Consider the following 26048-nt stretch of genomic DNA (forward strand, 5'->3'; position numbering starts at 1 on the left):
GATTTTTCCCGCAGCTTCTCCGCTGCTGGCAAATAGCGGAGTTTCCAGTCCGTGGGGCCCCTGCCTATGAAGAAGTCGGAGCACAACTTTTCATTATACAAGCAATAATATTTATTTCTCAATATTTCTCTAAAACTACAGAACCTCTTTAATAACATTTAGCTGTATGAATGATTTTATACAGTGGATGGCAGAGACTTCATCAGACCCCCCTTGTGTGGAATTGCCCCCCTCAGATCATATAATAGAAAAAGGATCTTTCTACTCTGGTAAATAAACTCCCCACGACAAGCGCAGATCATTTGGGATAATATCGCCCCTTATAATATAATAATAATACATTTTATTTATATAGCGCCAACATATTTTGCAGCACTGTACAAAAAAGGCTTAACTGTATTTACAACTGGGTTTTCAAGTTATGCAGAAATAAACTAATACAGAATATATATTCAACTGAAATACAAAGTATGTTACAGTGCTGAATAACATCTTATAGTAGATCAAAAAGACACATTTGTCAAGCGGAACCCTTGCTTATCTTATCGCATTTATGGTACAGTAACTGTTTCCAGTGATCAGATGGGTCACAGGGCCAAAGTGGTTAAAATATTCAGTTAGAATAATCTGATAATTCCAAAAATACATGTAAAATAGATGTATATATATAGACTGGTGTGAGTGGGGTATTCTATTGGTATGCGAGAGCACATCTATCAGGTCAGTGGTAAATAGTAGGCAGAACAGTATTATATTAATAATAAGAAGTGTTTTTCATTGCGTTGGTTTCTTTGTCAGCTAGACTAAAGCCATATTGTATAAGGATCTTATCTCTACATTGGGTGTAGTATATGGATTAGTGGTTTATAAAGTGATGTCTTTCAGGATGCATTTGAATAGAAGTCTGTGCATTTTTGCCACCTTGCTCATCTGTACTTGGGCTTCAACCTTCTTCGATCAAGAATGGAGTATGTGGAAGACAAAATACAGTAAGTAATATGATAATAAATATGTGCACTTTTAACAAAGTGCTAGCATGTACATTGATATTCTGTTTGAATAGTGTCCATAAGCTATAGTAAGATGAGAATATTTATGGCATGCAACTTATACTGGATAACCCTCAGTACTTTCTTTACATTGAAGCAGAAATTTGTAATATATTGCCACATTCTTACTGATTTGTGACAATTTATGATAATACTTTTTTTTTGTACCTCCACTGATCACTAAAACTGGGATGCTAAGTGCCCCACCCTCCTCACTGCACAACAATAGTAGAGGAGCTTATAGATATTTAATGGCCCAGACCAGCCTTGGCTTGAGTAAACTGAACTCACTGCATCATTAGCTATATATGATACTGTGAGTTCCAGCTCAGTCACAGGTATACAGCATCATATGAGTATGGACAGTAGATCAGCAGTCAGCCTGGAACTCACAGCTGTCACGGCCATCTGAACCTGAGGCCACAAGGTGCAGAAACTCAGCTTTTTTGTTGCCGATTTTGTTGCGTTTTTTTAAGCCAAAGCCAGGAGTAAATTGTACAGAAGGTAGAAGTATAAGTACTTCTAATATATTTCCCATTCCATTTGTAGCCATTACTGGCTTTGGTTCAAAAAAACCACCGAAAAATCTGCAACAAAAAAAGCTGAGTTTCTACAACATGGGGCCTCAGCCTGAAAGTTTGGCTGAGGACACACAAGACTGAAGAAATTCTGATTTTCCATAAGTAGAAATCGAAATCAGGTTTGCCCAAATTCTGCCATGGCAAAAAACATTCAACAGGGGTTAGGGCTAATTTTTGGAATACAATTCCTTTTCTGGCCACTGCCAGTATCCTACTGCTTTCAAACATTGCATTGCAATTGGTGAAAGCCACAGTGAAAACCTGCAGCATAAATTGACATACTATGACTTGAAAACCAGGTTTTTGCACAGTAAGTGGATGAGATTGGATGAGATGTTATCCACTTTGCTACTACTCTACATTCTGCACATTTACATGTCAATTATAAAAATGTTTAAAGTAAACTAGTGATAAACATTTAGAAATTTAGATAGAAATGAATATACCTACAGTACAAGTACATCATGTATTGAATATTATAGTTCAAAAAATGGCTGTTATTTTATAATGTTTTATATCAAGCTGTACGCCATCATTTACAAATATTTTATTCCAGATAAAAAATATACATCTACCCGGGAAGAGGCAGTCCGGAGAAAAATTTGGGAGGACACTTGGCATAGGGTGCAGGAACATAACAAACTTGCTGACAGTGGCCTCTCCAAATACTGGATGGCAGTGAACCATTTTGCAGATATAGTAAGTTTACGTACACACATATTCGGAGACTGCTGCTCCCTAAAATTCTCTGTTGTTAATCTTGTTGCTTATGTTGCTAGGAGAAAGAGCTCTTTTTATTTTATTATTTTTTTGAAATGTAGATTGTGAGCCCCACATGGAGCTCGCAATGTACATTTTTCCCTATCAGTATGTCTTTGGAATATGGGATGGAAATCCATGCAAACACGAGGAGAACATACAAACTCCTTGCAGATGGTTTTATGCCCTTGGTGGGATTTGAACACCAGGACTCCTGCGCTGCAAGGCTGCAGTGCTAACCACTGAGCCACCATGTGGCCCCCGGAGAAAGAGCTCTACCTCTATTACAACCGGAGATATCACCAGTTGAAAATACAGTTGGAATATAAGTGGATATATGTATATACAGAGGCTTACTGGCCACTGGTGAACTGGTGAATCCCCTGAGAGGCCGCTTAGCCTTATGGGGCTCCAGCTCACCCAGACATGGCACAGTACACTAATACTTCATAGAGATATTAATCATACAGCCAGTGGCGTAACTAGGAATTGCGGGACCCGTGGCGAACTTTTGACAAGGGCCCCCCCCCCCCGCCACATTCCTGCACACTGTATTATGCCCCATAGTGGCCTCATTACACAGTATTATGTCCCATAGTGGCCTCTGCACACAGTATTATGTCCCATAGTGGCCTCTGCCTATAGTATTATGTCCCATTGTGGCCCGTGCACACGGGATTATGCCCCATAATAAACACCCATGAACAATTATTATACTCTGGGGTCTTTTCAGACCCCAGAGTATATTAATCGGAGACCCAGGGGAGATACAGACATTAAAATAAAAAAAGTTACTTACCTGTCTCCGGCTCCGCTGCAGTCTTTGGTGGTGCTGGCCATCTTTAATAACGCACGGATGTCACATGACATTTCATGCCCTCCCTCCATCTGCCCACAGTTTCATGTCCATCCTCCATCTGCCCCCAGTTTCATGCACCCCTCATCTCTACCCCCATTTTCATGTCCTCCCCTCCATCTCTGCCCCCAGTATAATGTTCCCCCTCCATCTCTGCCCCTAGGTTACTGTTGTTCCTCAATTGCTCCACACTACACATACATACACACTCACACACAGACACACACTCTCCATCCTGCATCTCACATCCCCCCTCCCCTTCAGTACCTAGCACCACATCTCTCCTTCTCTTCATCGATTCCAGGACTGCACAGGCTATAAAGACACGCCCACCTAGTCATGTGACGGCTGACGCACATACAGGTCCTTCAGCACAAGCTTTCCCCCGCACTTATCGCAGTTACAACTTTTTGTCTGTTATAAGAGCAGGGGAACGTTTTTTAATAAGTAAAACACTACAAGGAGCTGCACGGGACAGCAGTATAAATGCGGGACATGCAGGGAGCTATGCCGTTACCGGTTGGAGTAACTCTAGCCGGTAACAGCCTGTTAAGACAAAAAAAAAACCTAATGTCCCGGGCCCTGTGGCAACCGCTACCACAGTAGTTACGCCCCTGCATACAGCATCTTAGCCAAGTTATACATTAGTATAATATATGGGATAGATTATTTAAGAAACTCCTCATCTAATTTTTATATATTGTAGATTACATCTAGGTGCAGAGTCAGGCCAACCAGTATCCCTCTTCCCTGGGCTCCATCTTCCCAATCACACTACAGGGGCCCCAATCAGCAATCCCCTGCTTCTGCCTGAAGCCTGGTGCTTTAGGAGCACATATCCCCAGCTCACAGAAATAAGAGGACCCAAGTTGAAGACAACAGCCGGAAGGCAGGCTACTGACAGGACCATAGTAAAAAAGCAATCAGAGGCAAGGGCTAGGCAGCAAACTGATACTGGAGAATAAATTTATGTTTGTGACATTTTAGGAATTTGCGATCGAGGTGTCAGGTAATATTTAAATACCATACTACACATCTGGAAAGGCAGGGCATGTCTTTGAAAGAAAGCAACTATATTTTTTGAGGGCAGTTTTGAAGCTGCTGTAGTTGGGGAATAATCAAATTGTCCAGGGTAAAGCATTCCAGAGCACCAGTGCAGCTCGAGAAGAGTCTTGGAGACGGTAGTGGGATGTTTGAGTAACAGAGGAAGATTTAGTAGCAAACATAATAAAGCTATGTAGCTGCATTTTAGGACTAGGCCTAGAAAAGCTGCCCAGAAAGTATCAGATATTTTCAAAATTCTGACCCAGAACAGTTTCACTTTAGACCAAATTCTTAAGTACCTTTATGTAATATGAAGTACATAAACATAATCAGACACATGGAATTCCTGTATGATCCATAATGTACTTTTTCAGTGACTGCAAAGACACAACAGCTGTGTTTGCCTGATCAGGAGCGTAGCTCTGGCTGATAACTGCACTCCTCCAATAATAACTAGGAATGAGAAAACTCTAGGGCTCACTGTTTTACTCCTGATGAACGCTGATCAAAACTGATCATGGTGTAGAAAAAGGGTCCACTGGGCTTTTCAGTAATAATGTTTGTGAGAGTATTCCATGGAGATGGTATAACAAAATGTGGCAGATTTACTAAGCTATAAGTTTAAAATGTAAAACTAAAATTTAAACATTTTAAGTAAAATTAGCTGTTTCAAAATGTGTTCATGTATGTCTGGGCACAGTGCAACCATTTCTGCTTGTGAGCACTGTTTAGGGGTGGCCAAATAGTAGGCTTATACTTCAATTACCTGTTTGATGCTTTGTAATGGTAATTTAGAAGCTGCTCTCTTAAAACGATATATTTTACTAACAGAAACCTTCCTCAGGTCTTTATCTGCACAAACTCATCTGTGTTCTGAATCAGCCACAATCTCTTCACAGTACGATGATCATGCTTACGTTTTTGTGAAAAATCAAATGCTTTCATTCCTTGTCCAAGATATTGCGCTATATTTTTATCAGCAGCAGAGAGATCCTTATTCTTTCCCATATTGCTTGAAACCTGTGGCCTGTTTAATAATGTGGAACGTTCTTCATAGGCCGGTGCCCCACGCAGCGTTTTACAGTCTCTGTAAGGTAGATGGGATTCTGGAGGATCCCATCCACCTAGTGAAACCCATCCAAACCTTGCAAAAAAATATGTGCTGTGGACAAGCTGCGATTTCCAGAACTGTTGCAGTATAGGAAATCGAAGCATTTTAATTATACCTACTGAAAAGCCAGTGCTTTCCCTATAGGTACAACTGAGGTAGAATGTCCGCAGAGGAAACCTCTACAAACACTCTAGCGCTGTGGAAAAAACCACAATGTATTTCCACTTTGTTTTTTCCCGCTGACCTTTTTTGATGGGGGGGGGGGTGCTACGTGGGGCCTTAGTCTAAAGTAGGTTTTCTTTATTGGGCTTACCTGGCAAACTAACTATCACAGGTGTTTGAGACGGATTTCAGTGATCCAAAGAATTCTGAATACAATACTATCTATGAGTTTAATTGAAAAAAAAATAAAATCTTTATGACGCTTAAATCCGATTGGCCATTAATAATTTGGCGGCGTTGTATAAAATCCACATTAATTATACAGTATAATGAAATCTACAACTTTATATTATACTTTGTATCCCCACCATAGTAGAGGAGTCTGTTTGCTCTCAGTGAGTGGAAATATTGGGGAAAATTTACTAATACTGTCTAATATTTACAGAATTTAGACTAGACTGTCTAAAGATACACCAAATATATTATAGTGATTCATGCAGAAAGATAAACTTGGTGCATCTTTAGACACTTCTGTCTAATTTTACATCACTTATTGGCCCACTTTGTACAAAATTTTGGACCACATTGTCGGAATCTAAAGCCACTCCCCTCTTTGCTAAGCCACATCTCAGGTCAAGAAAGGCATATAAAGTATGTAAAATACTTAATAAATGTTTACAAGACATGTACTCCAGTTTTTAAAGGGGTTATCAGCTTTTTTCTCTTCTTCCCTACAGCCGCTCTGACTCTTAGTCATGTCACTGATTCTCTTCTGCTCGGACTGCAGATCCTTTGGGTAGAGTGGAGTTGGTCACATGACCCAGATTCACAGCATTAGCAAGGGATGCAGGGAAATGAGAAATTCAGCCTCCCCTGCTGCCCTCTGTACAGGTAACTTCGGGGCCCTGGGGGACCAAGGTACATGTTAAGATTAATCAATGCAGGGAATGCACAGGTGAACTTTGTTTCCTGGATAACCCCTTTAACATCAAGATTGCACAGTTCCTTAATAAAGATTTGTAATATTGTGGAACAGAGCTGTGTCTGCGGTTTTCAGCTTCTGGAAGTAAGACGGTTTCTGATCAATGAAAATGCATGTTTTATCTGTTTTCTAATGGTATACTAGGCACCTGAAGAACTCAGAAAGAGGAGCTGCCTACTGTCCAATGGTGCCACAACCGATGAGCCAGCAACTCCCCGTCACTTCTATGGACTAAGAGGAGGTCTCCCAGAACATGTAGACTGGAGAGAGTCCAAATGTGTAACAGAAGCAAAGAATCAAGGGCTGTGTGGTTCATGTTGGGCATTTGCAACAGTAGGTATTCTATTTTCTATATGTACTGTATATATTTTTTTATGCTATTAATGCCATTTACTGAAAGTTATTTCTGGTCTTGTTAAGGTGGGTGTGGTGGAATCGCGATTATGCCTACAGAACAATAAATTGATGACCCTGAGTGAGCAACAGCTGGTGGACTGCGATAATGTAGATGAAGCATGTTGCGGAGGGCTCCCAGTTTACGCACTAAAGTATGCAACGAATCATGGACTCATGAAGTCTGAAGATTATGAATATGAACAGAAGGTATATATTTTTATTATTTCACATTCTGCAGCATTTTACTAATCATAAGGTTCATATAGAAACAAAATCAGACATAACAGAGTAATAAAATAATCAAGTCACACAATAGTAGTCAGAGCACTGTTACTAAGAATTTACAATCTATGAGGAAGAAGAAGGGAGGGGGGTACGAGAGAAGTAGAAGTGCTTGAAAATGGTCCAGACATTCATTATAATGGTCATAAACTGCTATTTATGAATGTTAAGGTACAAAGTGGACTTAAGTGCTTGGAGTGAGGGTTCACTTATTAAGGCATCTGGTTCTAATGTATAATGTAGAAAAGAGGGGTAAATATAGAGCAGGTAGTTTAGGGACAATACATGGCAAAGAGTTATATCAGGAAATATAATTAACCAACCAAGAAAGATATGCTTTGAAGACATGTTTTTTAACTGTGGAAGTTGGATATTAATTTTATTGTCTGGGTAACCCATTCCAGAGAACGAGTATAACTTGAGAGGAGTTGAAGAAGAATATATATACTTGGTAATGAGTTTATTCATGATGGACATTCTAGCTTGTTTGGCAGTATCAGTAGCAAGCAAATTATATTAACATATTTTATCAAGCTAAAAAAAAACCATCCAGTTCAGCCTATTTTCCTATAATGTTCATTCAGCAGAACGCATAAACTACACGAGGTAGAAGACGATTGTCTTCCTTCCTGAATCCAATTATAAGAAATCCTTGGATCGACATTCCTACAACAGAAATGTATTAATAACAATAATTTGTAATACTATTACTCTCACAATAGGAATCCAGGCCTTGTTTAGTCTCTTTTAGTGAATTCATCATTACCTTTCTGAAACAATTTTGGCACAAATAAAATATTCTTATGGGAAAAATGCTACTGTAAAGAAAGGGTTAAATATTTTAATGATAATTCTGTTTTTCTTTTACACAAGCAAAAAGCCTGTTCATTTAATGAAGACAAAGCAGTAACGCTGAATTTAACCAAATACTACAGCTTGCCTGACGAAGAGAGCATTGTGTCTGCATTGGCACTAGAGGGACCTGTAGCTGTGAGCTTTGGTGTAGATGCAGACTTCTATAGTTATAGTCACGGTAACACAACCATTTATTTTTATCTACCATGCCTATATATTCATCTTATTAATATTAAAGGTTATGAATGACAAGCTTAAGCATATAATAATAAGTGGTCCACTGTGCTACTAACCCTAATAGCACCTAACAAAGAATACGGTGGACTCGTAACAATGAGTCTACTGTATTCATGAGGGGAGAGCTGTTGGTGCCCTCCTCATCAGTAACTGAGGGCTAGCATATATGTATGCAGTCAGTGGCGTAACTAGGACCGGAGGGACCCCGTGGCGAACTTTTGACATGGCCCCCCCCCCTCCCCTGCATTCCTGCGCGCTCTATTATGCCCCATACTGGTCTGTTTACACAGTATTATGCCCCATAGTGGCCCCTGCACACTCTATTATAACCCATAGTGGCCCCTGCACACAGTATTATGTCCCATAGTGGCCCCTGAACACAGTATTATATCCCATTGTGGCCCCTGCACACAGTATTATGTTCCAGAGTGGCCCCTACACACAGTATTATGCCCCATAGTGGCCCCTGCACACAGTATTATACCCCATAGTGGCCCCTGCACACACAGTATTATGACCCACTGTGGACACCCATGTGCAATTATTATACTCTGAGGTCTTTTCAGACCCCAGAGTATAATAATCGGAGACCCAGGGGGGATAAAAACATTTTTTAAAAAAAACACTTTTACTTACTTATCTCAGGCTCCCCTACAGTCCTCAGTGGTGTCGGCCTTCTTTAATGACATCTGGGATTTCACATGACCGGGCCCTGCGTATCGGGTCATGTGACTTCAAGGAGCGTCCAGAAGTAGGCCTGAACCTGCCTGGAGCGTGGACAGGTAAGTAACATGTTTTTTTATGTTCTCTTACCTTCCCTGGACCTCCAATCATTATACTCGGGGGTCTGAAAAGACCCCTGAGTATAACAATGATGTCTGTGGGGTCCGTGGCATCACTTATCGATCCCGGCCACTGCCAGGATCGGTAAGTAAATAGGGCCTGTTCCCGGCTGGAGTAATGCAGCGGTAGCGGCTGTTGACGGGCCCCTAATGTACCTGCTACCCCGGTAGTTACACCACTGCATAATGCAGTCATTAGTGTCACTAGCCATATGACACAACATGGTTTGGCACCTTTAGAGATAATTAGGCAGTGATATTGTTTTTATAATATGTTGACCTGGAAAACATGGAGCACATTTCTAATATGCTCAGTGATATATAATATTAATCAGAAAAATGCAAAAAAATTATATTTTATAAGGAATTTAGAAAATTAACAAAGTATACAAATATATAAGGTTGACCAATATAAAATATCAAGGCTAAAAGAACTATTTGAAACGTTAATTTATGTATTCCTATTAAAACAATAGGACACGTGTATATATATACCAAGACAGCTACGTTTGGTAGTGTATGCCAGCCTGTATTTTACATCCAGGAATACCCCTAGTAGTAATATCCATGCTAGGTGTCCATATAGCTTTTTATGACCTATTGTATGCTGTTGGAGCTATATACATATAGCAGCCATATCCCTTACATCTACTCTGCTTCTTTACGCATTTCTGAATGATAGTTTCAACATGCATCCTCAACAAATCAATACTATTTACTGAGAGACAGTCACTCCATTCATTATATATTATATCTGCATACGGACAGCATGCCTGTGTCAGCTGTAATGTTAAAGGCCCTTGCAGACAACTCTGTCTGGGTTCAGTGTTCTATTCAGGTTTTTCCCAGAAAGCACTCTGACCCATTCATTTCTATTGGACCACACACAGGACCGTGTATTGCACAGATCAGTGTTCCGGGCCGACAGTGTGAGCCACAAACCTCAGGACAGGACCTATTCCTGTACGGTTTTGCGGATGTAGCTCCTATACATTGAAGCACAGCTGATGCACAGGCGGCACACAAAAGACATCCATGTGCCGCCATGCACCTGCTGTGCAGTTCAATCATGGCCAGCGGCCCGCCCACGGTCATCTGCATGGGGCTTTAATCTTATAAAGTCGGTGTCTGGTTGCTGTCAGAAAAGCCAAACCCCAGGCTAGTGATAAAAAGTTGGTCACTAAACATAGCTGCCTTAGTATCTATATTCGTGCCTGATAGGTATTAGTTTATATCCCAGGAATAATTAGTGCTTGTTTTAATAGGAATAAATAAACCAAATTTTATGTCGGAGCGCCATGTGGTGTAAATGCACCAGTTTAGCTGCAGCGGATATGTTAGAGATGAGCAAGTATATTTGATCGAATACCTCCCCTGCATAGGTTATTGTTGTTAAAAAAAGCGCCAGGGAAGGTGGGCGGGGATTTGAATTTTTCCCGAGCACACCAATAACTATGCAAAGGGAGGTGTTCAATTGAATACTACTATTTGATTGAATACTACAATTTGATTGAATACTTTTCGCTCATCTCTATAGTTAATGGGTCCAACGAGCAATGTGTGTAACCATTTTGTTGTTCTATTGTTCGGGTCCCCCGACAGACCCTAACAACAAATCAAAAGTGCTAGTGTGAACCTAGCATAAGCGAAACAGATTATCAATAAGGCATGCTATAGGTTAAGAAAGGCTATGTAGTGCTTCAGAAAACTTATGTAGTGCTTTCTTTTAATTCAAGGAATCTTTGATGGAGACTGTGCAGAAAGTGCTAATCATGCCATTATTGCTGTGGGTTACGGTTCTGAAAAGGATGAAAACGATGAGGAGCAGCCATATTGGATAATAAAAAATAGGTATGTTAAGAACTTTGAAGATAAATGATTAGATGCAATGTGTGTATGCCTTTTTATACATGTACTCTGCATCCTCTACATGTTCTTGCTAATTCTTCCTACTGTTTCCATTATACAGCATTCCCTATATAAAATATAGTTTTTTTCATCCTCTATTCTTTCTTAGTCAGCTATGATATGCATTGAGTGGGTTTTCTTATACACATGTGTATACACTTTGTCTATGAAAGTTTTATAGATTGACTTATAAGTCAATTTAGATCCCGTTACATTTTAGTATCTTAGTATACCTTAAGGCTGATGCTCCATGTTGTGGAAATGCAACTTTTTTTGTTGCAGATTTTGCTGCAGATTTTTGAGCAAAAGCCAGTAGTGGACTGAGCAGAAGGTAGAAGTTTAAGTACTTCCAATATATTTCCCCATTCCTTTTGTAGCCATTCTTAGTTCATAAAACTGTAGCAAAATCTACAACAAAAAAGCTGCTTTTCCACAGCATATGGCCTCAGCCTGAAGTGGTTTTCTGGCCACAAATTTAACAAACGGGTTAGAACGTCTTAGGCCCCTTCATTCCAGTTGCAACTCCCCAGTCCATGGTGCTGATCTTATGTTCTGGCGCTCCAGTGTTGACTTGCATTGGCTGCCACATGGTTGGTGATGAGCACATTTGCAGGTCATCATGGTTAGGTGGCTGAAATCTAGTGTGTATTATATGTAAAAGTCACATCCTTCTATCTAGTCAGTAGAACAGAAGTTCATTCCCAACAACAAAAAAATTAGAATTATTTAGTAAAAATACATTTCACTCTATGCAATATCTTTCAAGCCTTTTTTCATAACAAATTCTTATATCTACTTAAACCTACTGTTACTTCTAGATTGTTCTTTCTTCAAGAAGCAATGTTGTGCATAGGATTGAGTTTATTATTGGTGTAAGTTTTTCATCTACAGATGGTATTGTCTCCATCAGATAAACAGTTCATATAGGTCAGAACACAGTACAGTGAACATTCTCATATTTTGTTGGACAACCCATAAGCAAGTATGGGATTCTTCACCCATAAAATTAGAATAGATGCCATACATCCTTCTCTCCAATACCTGTAAACTGTCAAGTCAAATACAGTGGTGATTTTATTTTGCCTATGAGCTTTGTCTACAGCAACCCACCCTACTTAGCCACTCAGATCATATCTTATCCATAGATTTTGCATACTTCATGTCATTTTATCTCCATTAAACATGATAGATTCTGCATAGTAAAGCCTACACTATCACATATTTGAATGACTGGTTTGCATTTTTGTTGGTACACTGACTTTACATTCATAGCATGGCAAAGATACCTTCCTGTTACATTCTGCAGTAGATGGCATATGAAAATATATTTACTGGCAAATTAATAATATGTTTAAAAATATCATTGAAAAGACTGAATCAGGCTAAAGAGAAGCGACCTAGTGAGATACAAGTTCTCAACTTGTAACAAAATCAACTTGTTGCATTGACATTGGCAAATATAAAACTTGGAACATAAATAGATATTTATATTACACTATTCCTTAACAAGGCACATGCCTGGTAAAGGACACACAAAAATGCTATCCAATCTACCCGTGGCATGTTATAGAGCAGGAGGAGCTGGACAGATTCAAAAGTAATTCAGTATAAATTGTAACTTATTTACTGAAATTCCTCTACCAATGCGTGACAACCATCCCTGAATGATCCTGTATTCTGAAATATCTGTTTATATCTATATTAAGACCGCTCAATAGATCCCTAAGCATAGAAACAGAAGGGATGTCATCCTATAGGATGCAATTTTTATTGAAAGTTTTCGTACAAAGCTATACATCAATCTTCTCAGTTCTCCCTGCACTATAACATGCTGCATGCAGATGGCAATTCATTTTTAACATTATCCTTAAGGAATTTGGAACCAGCTTCTACACAAAGGCAGAAAATTGCTAGAAAAATGTAAGTCTGTCACATGATGTACAGCTGTAATGCACTAGACTATACAATTTCAGTTGCATCACAGGGTATTCATAGACATTGCATGCAGGCAAACAACTGTCAGAAATGCTTTGATAAATCTTGCACGCTATGTCAAATAGTTGCAATGAAAATGAAACACATAAATAGTGCAAAGCATTTTCATGAATAGCAATAAAATATTTTACACTATTACAATATTCCTATCACAAATAAGGACATGGGTTGTATAAAAAGGTCAAAGGTTTGGAGTGGTGCAGATAGAAGCATTGTCAGTGGTATTGTCAGGTATGGTGTAAGGATCTATTTTAACGGTAGGGAAGCCAAGGTCTTGAGCATTATAACTGATAAACCAAGAGAATGGTAATGAAAATGCAACTAACCTTTAGGCTTAGGCCCCACATAGCGGGCTGCAGCAAAAAAGACCTGCAGGAAAAACCATGGCAGAATCACATGGTTTCTGCTTCCATTATACCTATAGGGAAACCGCCGGCGTTTCCGTAAGTACAATTCCTATGCTGCAACCGTTGCGGTTTTGGAAATGGCATTGTATCTGCCGCGCACATTTTTCAGATAAGATTCTTGGCATGAGTTGCAGTAACTCTGTCAGGCCAAAGCATCCCATCCCCAGTCTGTCTTGCTCACTTCCCTGCCTTAATCTTCTCAAATATGGCAAGCAGGTTGAAAAATGGCACATTTTTGCCACGTTTTGGTAGAAGCAACCATGCACAAAAATGCACCACTTTTTCATCATGGAAGTCTCATGCCTATTTTAGTAAAATATTTGATTCTGGATTCACAGTTCTATATGTCTTTTGCTGAATTTACATGGATCAATGCATGCAAATCTGAACAGCACATATGGTTTTTATGCGTTTTTGTTTATAAAAGCACTATGCAAACACTGACTTTATATCACTGTTTCCCAACCTTTTTAGACTCAGCAAAAACAATCCTTAGGGCATTCCTACCAAATACCAAAAGACATCCTAAGTACACAGATAATGTTGCTTGAAAGCATGCAGTCATCTTCCCAACCAGAGTGTTGCGGCTCCTTAGAGGGTTTCCATTGCACACCTCGGAGCTGCGGCACCCTGTTCGGAATCACTACTTTGTATTCCCCATTGATTATTATTACCTGCTTTAACAGTATTTGCATTTCTTTCCACAGCTGGGGCGAAGAATGGGGAGAGAAAGGCTTTGCAAAAGTCCCACTTGGTGTTGACAAGTGCGAGTTCTCAAAATACGCGGCCAGTTTTGATTTTCTGCAATAATTATTGCCGACATTCTATAGCTTCTTTTCTGTAAATTTATACTTGTAAAATGTGAAATGTATCTACATTTATGTTGATGTGAATGTAGTATAATTTCATTGACATTATTAAATCTTGCAGCCATATATATATAAATATATATATATATGTGCAGATGTAACCTCTTATCTTGCTCTGTATAAATAAACAAGCGCTTCAGTTCTGTTTGATTGTTCTGTTTTTGCTTCATCAAATTTTTACATCTATTGTATAGAGTATGGGTAAGATTTTGATATATATGGGTGGGAGCAGATTAACAATCTCTTTAGGGGACCTGTCACCATTGAACTAAATAATATTACAGTAGGGAGGCAGAAAATATAACTATGATATTAAATAAGTTTGGAAATATAACCATAAATACAGTCATCATGTTATGAGACAGCCAGCTAGCAAACAATTCATGAGAGGTGCCATCTTGAGACTGGTAGTTTAATGTTCTGTAACTATACCATAAGCAGAGCAATCACAGCAGCCAGAGCTGCTTATCAAAAGCAGTATCATAAAAAATAAAATAAAAAATTGGACCGGAACCACTTGTGGGTTATAACCCCATACACATAAGCACAAAATCAAAATGTCAAAAACAGACAAATACATTTACATGAATAGAAAAATACAAACAAATTTATTGAGGAAAAAAAATAAATAATTGTTAAAAAAACATAAGTGCATAAAATAAGAAAACTCCTACTGCCACCACGATACGTGGTTAGTCTGTCCCCCCTCACCCCTGAAAGCCTAATAGTCCTTTCTTGCACCAAACATACGCCTTAAACCCAGGTCCATGCCTCACCCACCAAATTCTCCAATCTTGGTGGTGCAGTGATTGTGACAGGGATACCTCAGCCTGACTCAATTATTAAAACTCATGACAGTTTACTGGCGGGAGTTGGAATGGAAATCTACACCAATTCCTACCTGGCATAGGTTTCCATTCTGGGGCGGAGATGTCCAACAGATTTATGAAGAGGTCGGTGCCAGTTGGGCTATTTATTAAGAATGGCACACGATACACCAATCTTAATAAATTTCTCCCAGTGTTAGAAGATTTGATCATGAACTACTTTGTTATTATTTAGTACCATATGTCTAATATGCTTTAGAGGGGCGGGGAACAGACTAACCACATATCATTGTGGTATTCTGAGTTTTCTCTTTGTATGCACTTTGGCGCTTTTTAATAGTTTTTACCAATACATTTGCTCAATAAATTTCTTTGGCGTAATCTGGCTAATCTTTGGCACAATCTTAGATCATCTAGTTTTGGTTAAAATTTTTTGACTTGCTGAACATGTGAAATGTGGATTCTTAAATGTGCCATGATGTGCCGAAATTGTGTCATAAATTTCTGGCTTAAAGTAAACCAACTAAAAGGTGGTATAAACTTAGGCTAGGCAGTGTAAAAATACACCAGATTTATCTTCCAGCATCAGTATCATTGCTAGTTTAGACCAGGCCCTCAAGCAATCATAAAGCTACAGAAAACATTGTAAGTATAAAACATAACATTTATTAACATACATAGAAACAAAAATCAAGCAAAGAGACAAGATCCCCAATGGAAGGGAAGAACCTATATGCTCAGAACCTTTCCAGTATATGCCCTGGATCTGGAAATATTGGTGCGGTTAATTTCGGCAGTGATATCTTTTCTCTGTCAGAAGGGCATTCCTCATAGCTCAGTGTTATCACTGGGTGGTAAGGAACGCCCCCCTGACAGTACAAGGCTATGTTAGAATAGTGGAGAGAAAAGTGCTGCTTGCAGAACTTTTCTCTCTGAATGTTTCATGCAGAAACCGAGCAGCAACCACGTGGACCCCATTACAGTCTGCGGTCTCCGTGAGTTTCCTTTAGGTAACCACTTTTAAATGCGTATAGGTTTCTGTTCGGAGGGCCCCCAAGCAGACTCCCCGAACAGAAACCTGAACACAGATGTGAAAAGGGCCTTATTTTTACTATGACCTATATTTATAAAAAAAGAAGTGTGACCTACAATGGGTCAGTCATGGGTTCATACAGTACTTAAACCCTACTTACACTGCAAGCCTTCCTTTTCTGCCACCCCCTCCCATCACCAGTATACAAGGTGGGTAGTGGTAAAACGATCAAAAAAGATTATATTTTTGTTAGAATTGGCTACAATGTACAAAGGAGAAATGTGGATGCTGATGCGGTTAAAATTGGACATTAAAATATTCTATTCAGGAACGGATCAGTAAAAAAAAAAAAGAAATACAATAAGGCCACACATAGTGAAATGCAGCTAAAGAATGCTGCAGAATAAAATGCTGTGGTTTTCTTTGATTTTTCAGTGTGTTTTATTATCTTTCTCTATCCGCAGTTAAAATTAACATGTAGTGTTTGGTTTGTTTGTTTTTTTTGTTTTTTTTTTAAAAAGGAAAAAACATATCCTTTTTGAAAATGAAACTTTTGAGCAGATGTTTTTTCTGCAACGTGTGGATGAGATAAAACAAAATCTCAGCCACTTTGCTGGTACCGCAAAACACAGAATTTTGTTTGCTTCTTTGCTGCAGGAGCCAAAAAGGCTACACTTCCATAATTTAGGGACTTACCAGTCACTCTTGTCTTTGGTTTAAGACAAACTGCAGCAAAATTTGTAACAAAATATAAAGTTTTTTGCAACGTGTGGCTTATTCTTAACTCATTTATTTATATATTTTTACAAGTAAAGCTTATGATGAATTCTAACTTTCTTTAAATGTAGTCTTCCGTCATATAGTTATAAAGACATGTTTATTTCATTACACCCATAAACTACAAAACTCATCCAATATCAATAGCAACTATTGTGTATTCATACCATCAACTAGCTATACAAGACTGGAAGCAGAGAGTAAACAACAGACATAGCCACGTGCATTCATCACAGTGCTAAGTCCATTGACGTTATTTTGGCAGCATTATTAGATATACCGGTAGGAGTAACTTCTTGAGCAACTAATTCTTCTGGAGCCAATTGTCTGCTAACATCTAAGCCTTATTTCACCCAGTAATATCTTTCCTGCTCTTTGGCTTCCATGTCTAGCGGCTGCTAATAGCTTATGACATAGCACAAGGGGTTGTTCAGTGTGTGAAAGAAGGAGTTGTTCTCAGAGGATGAGATATACTGGCACTAGATCAACTATAAAACCCTGAGTCAACTTGTCTTCACAAAAAGTAAAAAAACGGTAACCTGTAAAATTTTCCTTTCCAGAAAGGGATCCAGGCCCTTCTTGAACTTGCACATTCAATCTATCAGCACCACATCCTGTGGCATTAAGTTTCATAGTTTCTTATAGTAAAGAATCTCTGTCTATGATGCTAACAAATACCAGATCCTCCACATGATGGAAACCTACAGCAACCAATGGACTGCAGTATTCTGTCCACCATTTATTGCATTATTTTGTCTTGTAAATTTCATGGAATCTATAATTGAAAACAATTACTAATAAGGCAAAATCGTGATAAATAAAGAAAATTTCAGTAGAGCCTCAAACTCTAGAACAGTGGTTCCCAAATTTTCTGAAGGCAGGATTCCACTTTTAGCTGAGAATTTTTGGCAGGGACCCTCCTGAGTCACATGTAAAAAATATGTGCCCTTACTTGCCTCTTATTTTGCTGTATTATTCATCTTATTCTGCCGTTTAGCAATGTAAATTTTGCCATTTTGACTGCAGTTTTGTACTGTTGCTTTGGCCCCCTTTAGTTTATTTTTACAGGCAGTGTGGATACAGGTACTTCATGTCATGTTATTTATTATTTATTGATCCTATCTACTCTCTATATTCTATTACCTGTTGGTGGTTTACTACTTGAATGCATTATTATATTTGTGTTGGAGCCATTTAATTTTTCTTCCAAGGAGGAGGGTTCTGTGTTGAGGGTTTTATTCCATCTAACCCATTTGTGTATCACCATGTAATTTGTGTATTTATTTATATTAATATATTTATATATTTATATTAATAAAATTGCATTTTTTTTATAAATATTTTTTGGGTACCTCATTTTCCAATGCAATGTCTCCCTGAAATCATTGGTTGAAAAAGTCCTGCATGCCCTGCTTTTTCATTTGCTGGTTTCAGTTTTAAAGCAATGGACACTCGCCAGGCTCCAATATAGCCAATGGGTTCTACTGGTCTGTGTATGTGACCACTAGTTTATTGGTCCTACTGACCTTTGTTCTGGTCCTCTAACTGACTAGAACAATGGGTAATAACTAGTATTATCTGGTGCATTTAACCCCTTGGTGTTTGGCTGATTACACGCATTCCTATGCCAGCAAGGTATTCGATCGAATACTATTCGCTCAACACTAGTAATAACCTCAGTACTCCAATGCATCAAAGTGAAGCTTGTGACTTATTTTTCAGTGTAGTAATTCATGCAATATGTAATGTTTCAGTTCTCTCAGACTTTCATAATCAGACCTCTGCCAAAGGTCCTGGAGGACCGGAGCATTAAATTATTATTATTATTATTATTATTATTATTATTATTATTATTGTTATTGTTGTTTATATAGCACCATTAATTTTGATGGTGCTTTACATTTGAGGGTTTATATACAGTACACAAAATATACAAATAAATATAATACTAACAGTGATCTCAAGGGCTTACAATCTATGAGTATTGCATGGATTGCTATATTGTAAAAATAAAAGTCACATGCTTCACTTTGAACCATTATTTATTTGTGATCAGGAGTGAGTTCCTCCTCCAGCACCCGTACTTTTAGGAGTGCCATTTTACCATAATACATCGGATTACAACAATGGTCAGGCAACGCCAGTGTGAATTTAGCATCAACTTATCACATAAGATACACATAACACACTGACAAAAGAATCAATAACCATAAAGAATATCCAAAAATTGTAATAATGCAGTATCAAATGAATCAGTGAAGAATATAAATTAAAGATACCAATTTTAACTAATGCCTAAAAGGGATCATGGGTATACAATCCCTCTGATCCCTTTTTTGGCATTATTTATGACAGGTATAATTTATTATTGGTATTATTTATGGTTATTGATTCTTTGTCAACGTGTCCTGTGTATCTTGTATGTTAGGGTTGTTAGTATTTAAATGGCTTTTGTCATATGGGTTTCTGGCTGTCATTATATGGCCTGAGGTCTGGATTGCTTGTTTTTAAGTGTTTTTACTTATTAGCCATCAGAATTGTCTTGGGTTTTTTTTGTACGATGAAGATTTTTGAAGATGTGTAACCAGTTATTCACATGTGCTATACTCACAACATGGGTACACTATCCATGTGTTTAGAATTGAGCGCTTTAAAAACCTAAGTGGTGCCCACCATGTTTCTGTGCTTCTTTGGGAGATTTGTGACTTTAGAAATGAAATGTTACTGTAAAAATGAAGGATTTTTTTCAAGTCTTTTTTCTATAGAGATCCCCCCTTAAGTCTTCTTAATTTCCAAAAGATGGCTTTTATTGTGAATCAAATGAGTCAGATCAGTGTGATAATAGTTTTATATGTCACATATCCCTTGATGTGATGGCTGTTTATCTTATCAGTATTATGTGACCAACTGTTGTCGGTTGCAGTATCTGGTAAATCTAGGTTATTAGAGGTTAAATAAGCAATGACAAGTTGCTTTCAGATTATGTGAAGGCAAAGTTGAATCCCACCTACCAGTGGTGTAACTACCGGGGTAGCAGTGGTAGCGGCTGCCACAGGGCCCAGGACATTCGGAGCCTGGCAACAGCCGCTAACACTGCATTTTTTTTAATTAACCCTTTCCCGCCGATGGCACTTTTTGACTTCCTGACCAGGCTCGATTTTACAAAACTGACATGTGTCACTTTATGTGGCAATAACTTTGGAACGCTTTAACTTACCAAAGTGATTTTGAGATTGTTTTGTCGTAACACATTGTACTTCATGTTACTAGTAAATTTTGGTTGATATGTTTTGTGTTTAATTATGAAAAATAGGAAATTTGGTGGAAATTTTGAAAAATATGCATTTTATAAAGTTTGAAATGATGTGCATTGCATACAGATAGCCAGACCGCCAAAATTATATCATAAATCTAATGTACCAGATCTCTGCTTTATTTCGGCATCAAACTTTAGTCACCTTTTTATTTTTTACGGACATTATAAGATTTACAAGTGAAACAACAATATTCAAAATTTTCAAGAAATTTCTAAAACCCATTTTTTAAGGGATTAATCCAGTTATGAAGGGGTTCTGAAAGACCCTTGTATTAAACCCCCCCATAAATCACCCCATTTTCAAAACTGCATCCCTTAAATGAGCCAAAACAATATATACCAAGTATTTCAATCCTATAAGTGCTTAACAGGAATTAAGACAAAATGGAGGTGAAATTTTCAAATTTGATTTTATTTTACTAATATTTTCATTTAGCCCTAGAATTTGCACATTCACAAGGGGTTAAAGGAGAAAACGCATCCCACAATTTGTTATGCAAGTTCTCCGGACTAGCATAGTACCCCACTTGTGGGTGTAAACTAATATATGGACGCACAGCGAAACGTAGAAGGGAAGGCGTGCCAAGGAGCTTTTAGAGGGCAGATCTGGCTGTGATCAGTTTCAGGAACCATGTCGCATTTACGAAGCCCTTGAGGTGTCAAAACAGTGGAAACCTCTAGAAAGTGACTCCATTTTGAAAACCGCACCCCTCAAAGAATTTATCAAGTGATGTAGTGAGCATTAGTAACCCAGAAGTGAATATGTAAGCTGTGCAGAGTAAATTGGGTACACCAAATCCCATTCTATTTTCCCACTAGCTCCTATGACACGGATGGGGAAGAGGGGCATTCTGGGGGATCAGCGCTGGTGTATTATCTCTCATAAGCTATAAATATGGGATGTCCCCTGAAAACGCTCGCACAGCTTATACATTTCCTTCTAGTCGCAGCCACTTATGTCATAATGATTTGGCAACCTTTGGGGTTTTTGTCTTCAAATTGTACAAGCTAGATTGTTATTTTTATTTTCTGGCAATGTGGCCAAATGAGGGCTTGGTGTTTGCGGTATTAGATGTGCTTTTCAATGGCACCATTTTGGGGTGCCTGTAACTTATTGACTACATTTTATTATTTCTGGGTGGGATGTAAAAGGAAACATCAATTCTAGCATTGTTTTTTAGCATTTATTTTTTTCCCATGCAGCGTACAACATAAGTAACATATTACCTTTATTCTGCGGGTCGGTACGGTTATGGCGATACCTCATTTCTATTATTTTTTAATGTGTTGCTATTTGTGCAAAATAAAATTCAATTTAGGGGAAAAATCAATTATTTTTGCATCGCCATCTTCTGAAAGGCATAACATTTTTATTTTTCGGTAGACAGAGCTGGTTGAGGGCTTATTTTTTGCAGGATGACCTCTGCTTTTTATTGGTACCATTTTGGTTTTCATCTGACCATTTGATTACTTTTTATTGACCATTTTGTAAGGCAAAGGTGGTGAATAATCACTATTTTGTGCGCTTTTCAACTTTTTTTTTATGATGTTTGCCATATGGTTTAAATAAAGTTTTAATTTTATTGTTCAGGTTATTACGGATACGGTGATACCAGATATGTAATGTTTTTTTTTTCTATTTTTCTTTATTTTACATAATAAAACATTTTATATGGAAAAAAGGGATTTTTGGGGCTTTATTTATTTCTAAATTATTTTAAATTTATTTAAACTTTTTTATTTTTACTTTTTTATAACTTTTTTTTTCTGTCCCCATGGGGGATTTAAGCAGTGATCTTCTGATCTCTGCTTAACTAGATGTACACTGCAATACATGTGTATTGCAGTGTACAGGAAGCTCTCAGCCCTGTGCACACGCATGGGGCTGACAGCTTCCATTTTGGCAGGATCAACCAGGTACGTGGAGGGGGAAGTGATGGGGCAGACCCAGGGTCACTGATCAGACCCCGGGCTGCCTACTACCAACACCGGCAACCCCCGAAACCGTCGCGGGAGGTGTCAATTGGCACTATTATATACCGAAACCCCTGAGATCGGACCCGGTTCTGACCACGGGTGTTGCAGGGCATTGTCAGTCGTAACATACAGCTGACACTTCGCAGGGCATGGTGCACACACAGGTTTGCAGGAAGTCCTTCCTGGCAGCGCCATACTATTACAGCGGATGTTGGGAAGGGGTTAATAGGCCATTACCGGCTGGAGTTACTCCAGCCGGTAATGAGCCCTACTTACTTACCAATCCTGGCAGGGGCTGGGATCGGTAAGTGACACCGCGGGTACCACAAACACTACTATTATACTTGGGGGTCTTTTCAGACCCCCAAGTATAATGATTGGAGGCCCGAGAGAGGTAAGAGAACAAAAAAAAAAACACTGTTACTTACCTCTCCGGTTTCCAGGCAGGCTTCGGACCTACTTCTGTGACATCCATGACGTCACATGACCGGGGCCTGCGTCCCGGGTCATGTTACGTCCCGGATGTCATTGAAGATGGCCAATACCACCGAGGAGTGCAGCGGAGCCAGAGGTGGGTAAGTAACAGTGTTTTTTACGTTGGCACCTCCTGTATCTCCGATTATTATACTCTGGGGTCTGAAAAGACCCCAGAGTATAATAATTGTTCATGGGTGTTCACAATGGGGCATAATACTGTGTGCAGGGGCCACTATCCACTATGGGGCGTAATAGTATGTGCAGGGGCCATTATGGGACATAATAGTATGTGCAGGGGCCACTATGGGCAAAAAATAGTGTGTGCAGAGGTCACTATGGGGCATAATAGAGCGAGCAGGAATGCGGGGGGGGGGGGGTTGCCATAGGGCCTCGCCATTCCTAGTTATGCCACTGCCTCCTACTAATCTAGAAAAGCAAACAAATAAATAAAGGAAGCCCAGTGCTTAGATTAGAGCATTAGGTCACCTGGAAAACCTTTCTACAGCTGCACCCCCAACACACTTCTTTTAAAGGGGTTGTCCTAGCTCAAGGTTATCTTTAGTGATAGCTTATGTGGATTTAAGACTTTTCCTAAATACATTGCTTCAGCAAAACTGCTTTGTTTGGCTACTATCTGAGATTATTCACTTCATTGTTTACACAGCGTTTCCATAACCACATACCTGGGATGATCTTATCTCTCCACCCAGGATAAATGACGTGAGCTGAATGCTCAGAGCAGCTTGTATTTCTAAGCTGTTTATCTCCCTCTTCCAGTTATCAGTCTGCTAATTGAATTTTGGGGCTGAGACAGGGAGTCAGTAACCTCTGTATGTAAACACAGACCTAAAACTGAGTTTATTTCAAGCTGACTCTTGGTCCAGTAGTATGTAACTTTGGGATTCTCATCACCTATCAAATCCAGCTCTGCTACATCAGCTTCATATTGTGCATCTTCCAGTGATACTGTGCTAATTTATTTACACCGACTGCAAACATTACTGACTGCAAACATGTACTGCTATGAAGAGAGCTAGCAGGGCAAGTGAAACCCCGCCCACCAATTTACAGAGAAAACCAGGAAGTGAACAAAGCTTACAGCCTGCAAGTGGGTGAGAGGGCGAGATGGGAATACCCCTTTAAGTCAACTGTACTCATTTTCCTGTTCATCCACTTCTCTAGATCTGATCAAACACCATCTTGAATTTTACATTTCTCCCAGTTTTGTCTCCCTCTATTCTTTACTAGCAATCCTATATGTCTTTAGGACATCAAAACAGGGACAGCTAGAGCAAGTGCCATGTCTACCTACCTTATGCCTTCCCCTAAATAAACCAATAGACCATAAGTATACATTAGGAAAGGTTGAGATTTCATATTCCTCCTGTAATAACAGTAATTGTGATATGCGTTTATGCCCCTTTTTGGAGTCTTTATAGAAAAGTAAGTCACTGAAGCCTGCTTCTCTCTGCTGAGAAGCAGTAACAAGACATAAAAGAAGTTATGTCATGGTCCCAGGGTATTACTGGAGGCCCAGTAGAGGTGTGAAGACAACAAACAGTTATCTCTGCAGTGCCTGGCCCTCCTTGTGGGTCATCTTCCAACCTTCTGGACGACATAATGCACCTTAAGGTTACATGTGACCACTATGGGCTAAACACTGGGTGGTTACCCCAGGGCATGTGATGTTGCCTAGAAGACACCAGAAGAGGACCACAAAAGCCACCCAATGTTGTTAGGATGCCCACAAAAGGTGAGAGAAACTAAGCATAACAGTTTGTTATGTTTCCACCCCTCCCCTGGGCCTCCACTTATTATAACCTCAGGTCTGAGGATACCCCAGAGTAGAATATTTTCTATTCCAGTTCATGGGTATCAAATTTTCAGAGTTTCGGGTAAAACCCAAAGCGTTGAAAAATCTGGGTATAACTTGAACCTGTTCTGAACCAGTTGGCTCATCTCTACTTGTGACAAGATGCCTATAAGTTAAATTGCATCACTTGTGCATCATTTGTATTATTTTATAAGTTTACAAGATAATACAAAATCAAAATGGTTGATGTCAAAGACACCAGCCTCACTGTCATAAATGTTACTGTATATCATATAACTCTTGTTTGGATCTCTCATATTACTATCACATGAGATATCTCCTCTTTATCATAAAATAAATTCTATATCTTATCTTTAGGTCAACTGTAGCCATCTATCTGTATGCATGAAAAACGTTTACTAGATAAGTGATAACTGGAATAAAAGTGCCCATACACATAAGAATGTTGTCCGACCTGCTGCTTTCAATGTCTAATGTATATGGGCATGACCTGATTCTCTCCCAGTGGCAGATGTAGGGGGAAGGAAGAATTGGGTAAGCTAGATTGGGAAGTTTGGATATCTTTCAGCAGAGGTGTCTAGCCAAGGCTTATTACATCTAATCACATAACAACATAGAACTGAGAACATTAAATCAGAATCCCTTTGTAATAAAGAAACTATATGGAATGTTACATTTGAGTCAATAGAATTGAGCTTGCAAAACCTTTCATAACTGCTTCACTGTGTACAGGGCTGTGCTAGTTACAGTACACTGCAGCCACTGCAAACAGCTGCCCACTGGGGTGCCAGGCGTCAGATCCCTGTGGGTCTGCTATTTATGCCCAATCCTAAGTATGACTTTCAAATAGTTTACATCAAATACCCTTTTAATGCATTGAATGATATTACATTTGTCTACTGTCCCAGATAAGATTTTGTGCCAAGAGCTGCGTATCTTTAAATAAAATATCAATTGTCCATAACATAGTTCTGTGAAGACTTGCTCAAAAAACTTTAACATATCCAAAGCAGCTGTCCTAAAGAAAAGTTTAACCAATGTAAAATAATGAAAGCGTTTGTAGCTCCTGCTGAGCATTTGCAGTAATAAGAAAATGTAATATAATATCAGATTATAATATACTGTAAATATATTGCATTTACAGCTAATTTATGTGTCTCTGAGTACAGTAAGTAGGCAGATTGTAGCTCACACAATATTAGACTACGGTATCAGAACAAAGGCCACAGCACATTCACTTTACACTTATTGTTACTCTGTTAAGAATGTGCAGTCATAAGGCTCAAGAACCCTTTCTGGGCTAAATATTGCAAAGAAGAATTAAAAAGAAGTGACAGCATTTATCCTGGCACTTAAAAAAAAAAAGATTTATTATTATTCCAGCATATTACAGCAGCAATATTTCACAGGAGTCTGTATTACACTGCGGAGCTCAGAGCTTAACATAGACCCATGTGGGGTTAAAGTATTAT

At 38.8% G+C, this 26048-nt stretch overlaps 1 protein-coding gene across 1 annotated transcript; it reads left to right on the top strand.

Annotated features, from left to right (window-relative positions):
- Nucleotides 1-689: 689 nt before the first annotated feature.
- On the top strand, nt 690-14458 carry LOC142203188 (procathepsin L-like). The gene is made up of 8 exons (XM_075273732.1): nt 690-720; nt 886-989; nt 2187-2329; nt 6689-6877; nt 6965-7147; nt 8096-8255; nt 10893-11007; nt 14174-14458. The coding sequence occupies exons 2-8, from the start codon at nt 887-889 to the stop codon at nt 14274-14276; spliced, it is 996 nt and encodes a 331-aa protein (XP_075129833.1). The 5' UTR covers nt 690-720; nt 886; the 3' UTR covers nt 14277-14458.
- Nucleotides 14459-26048: the final 11590 nt, after the last annotated feature.

Source organism: Leptodactylus fuscus, chromosome 5 (assembly GCF_031893055.1).
Source record: "Leptodactylus fuscus isolate aLepFus1 chromosome 5, aLepFus1.hap2, whole genome shotgun sequence".
Lineage (NCBI taxonomy): Eukaryota > Metazoa > Chordata > Amphibia > Anura > Leptodactylidae > Leptodactylus > Leptodactylus fuscus.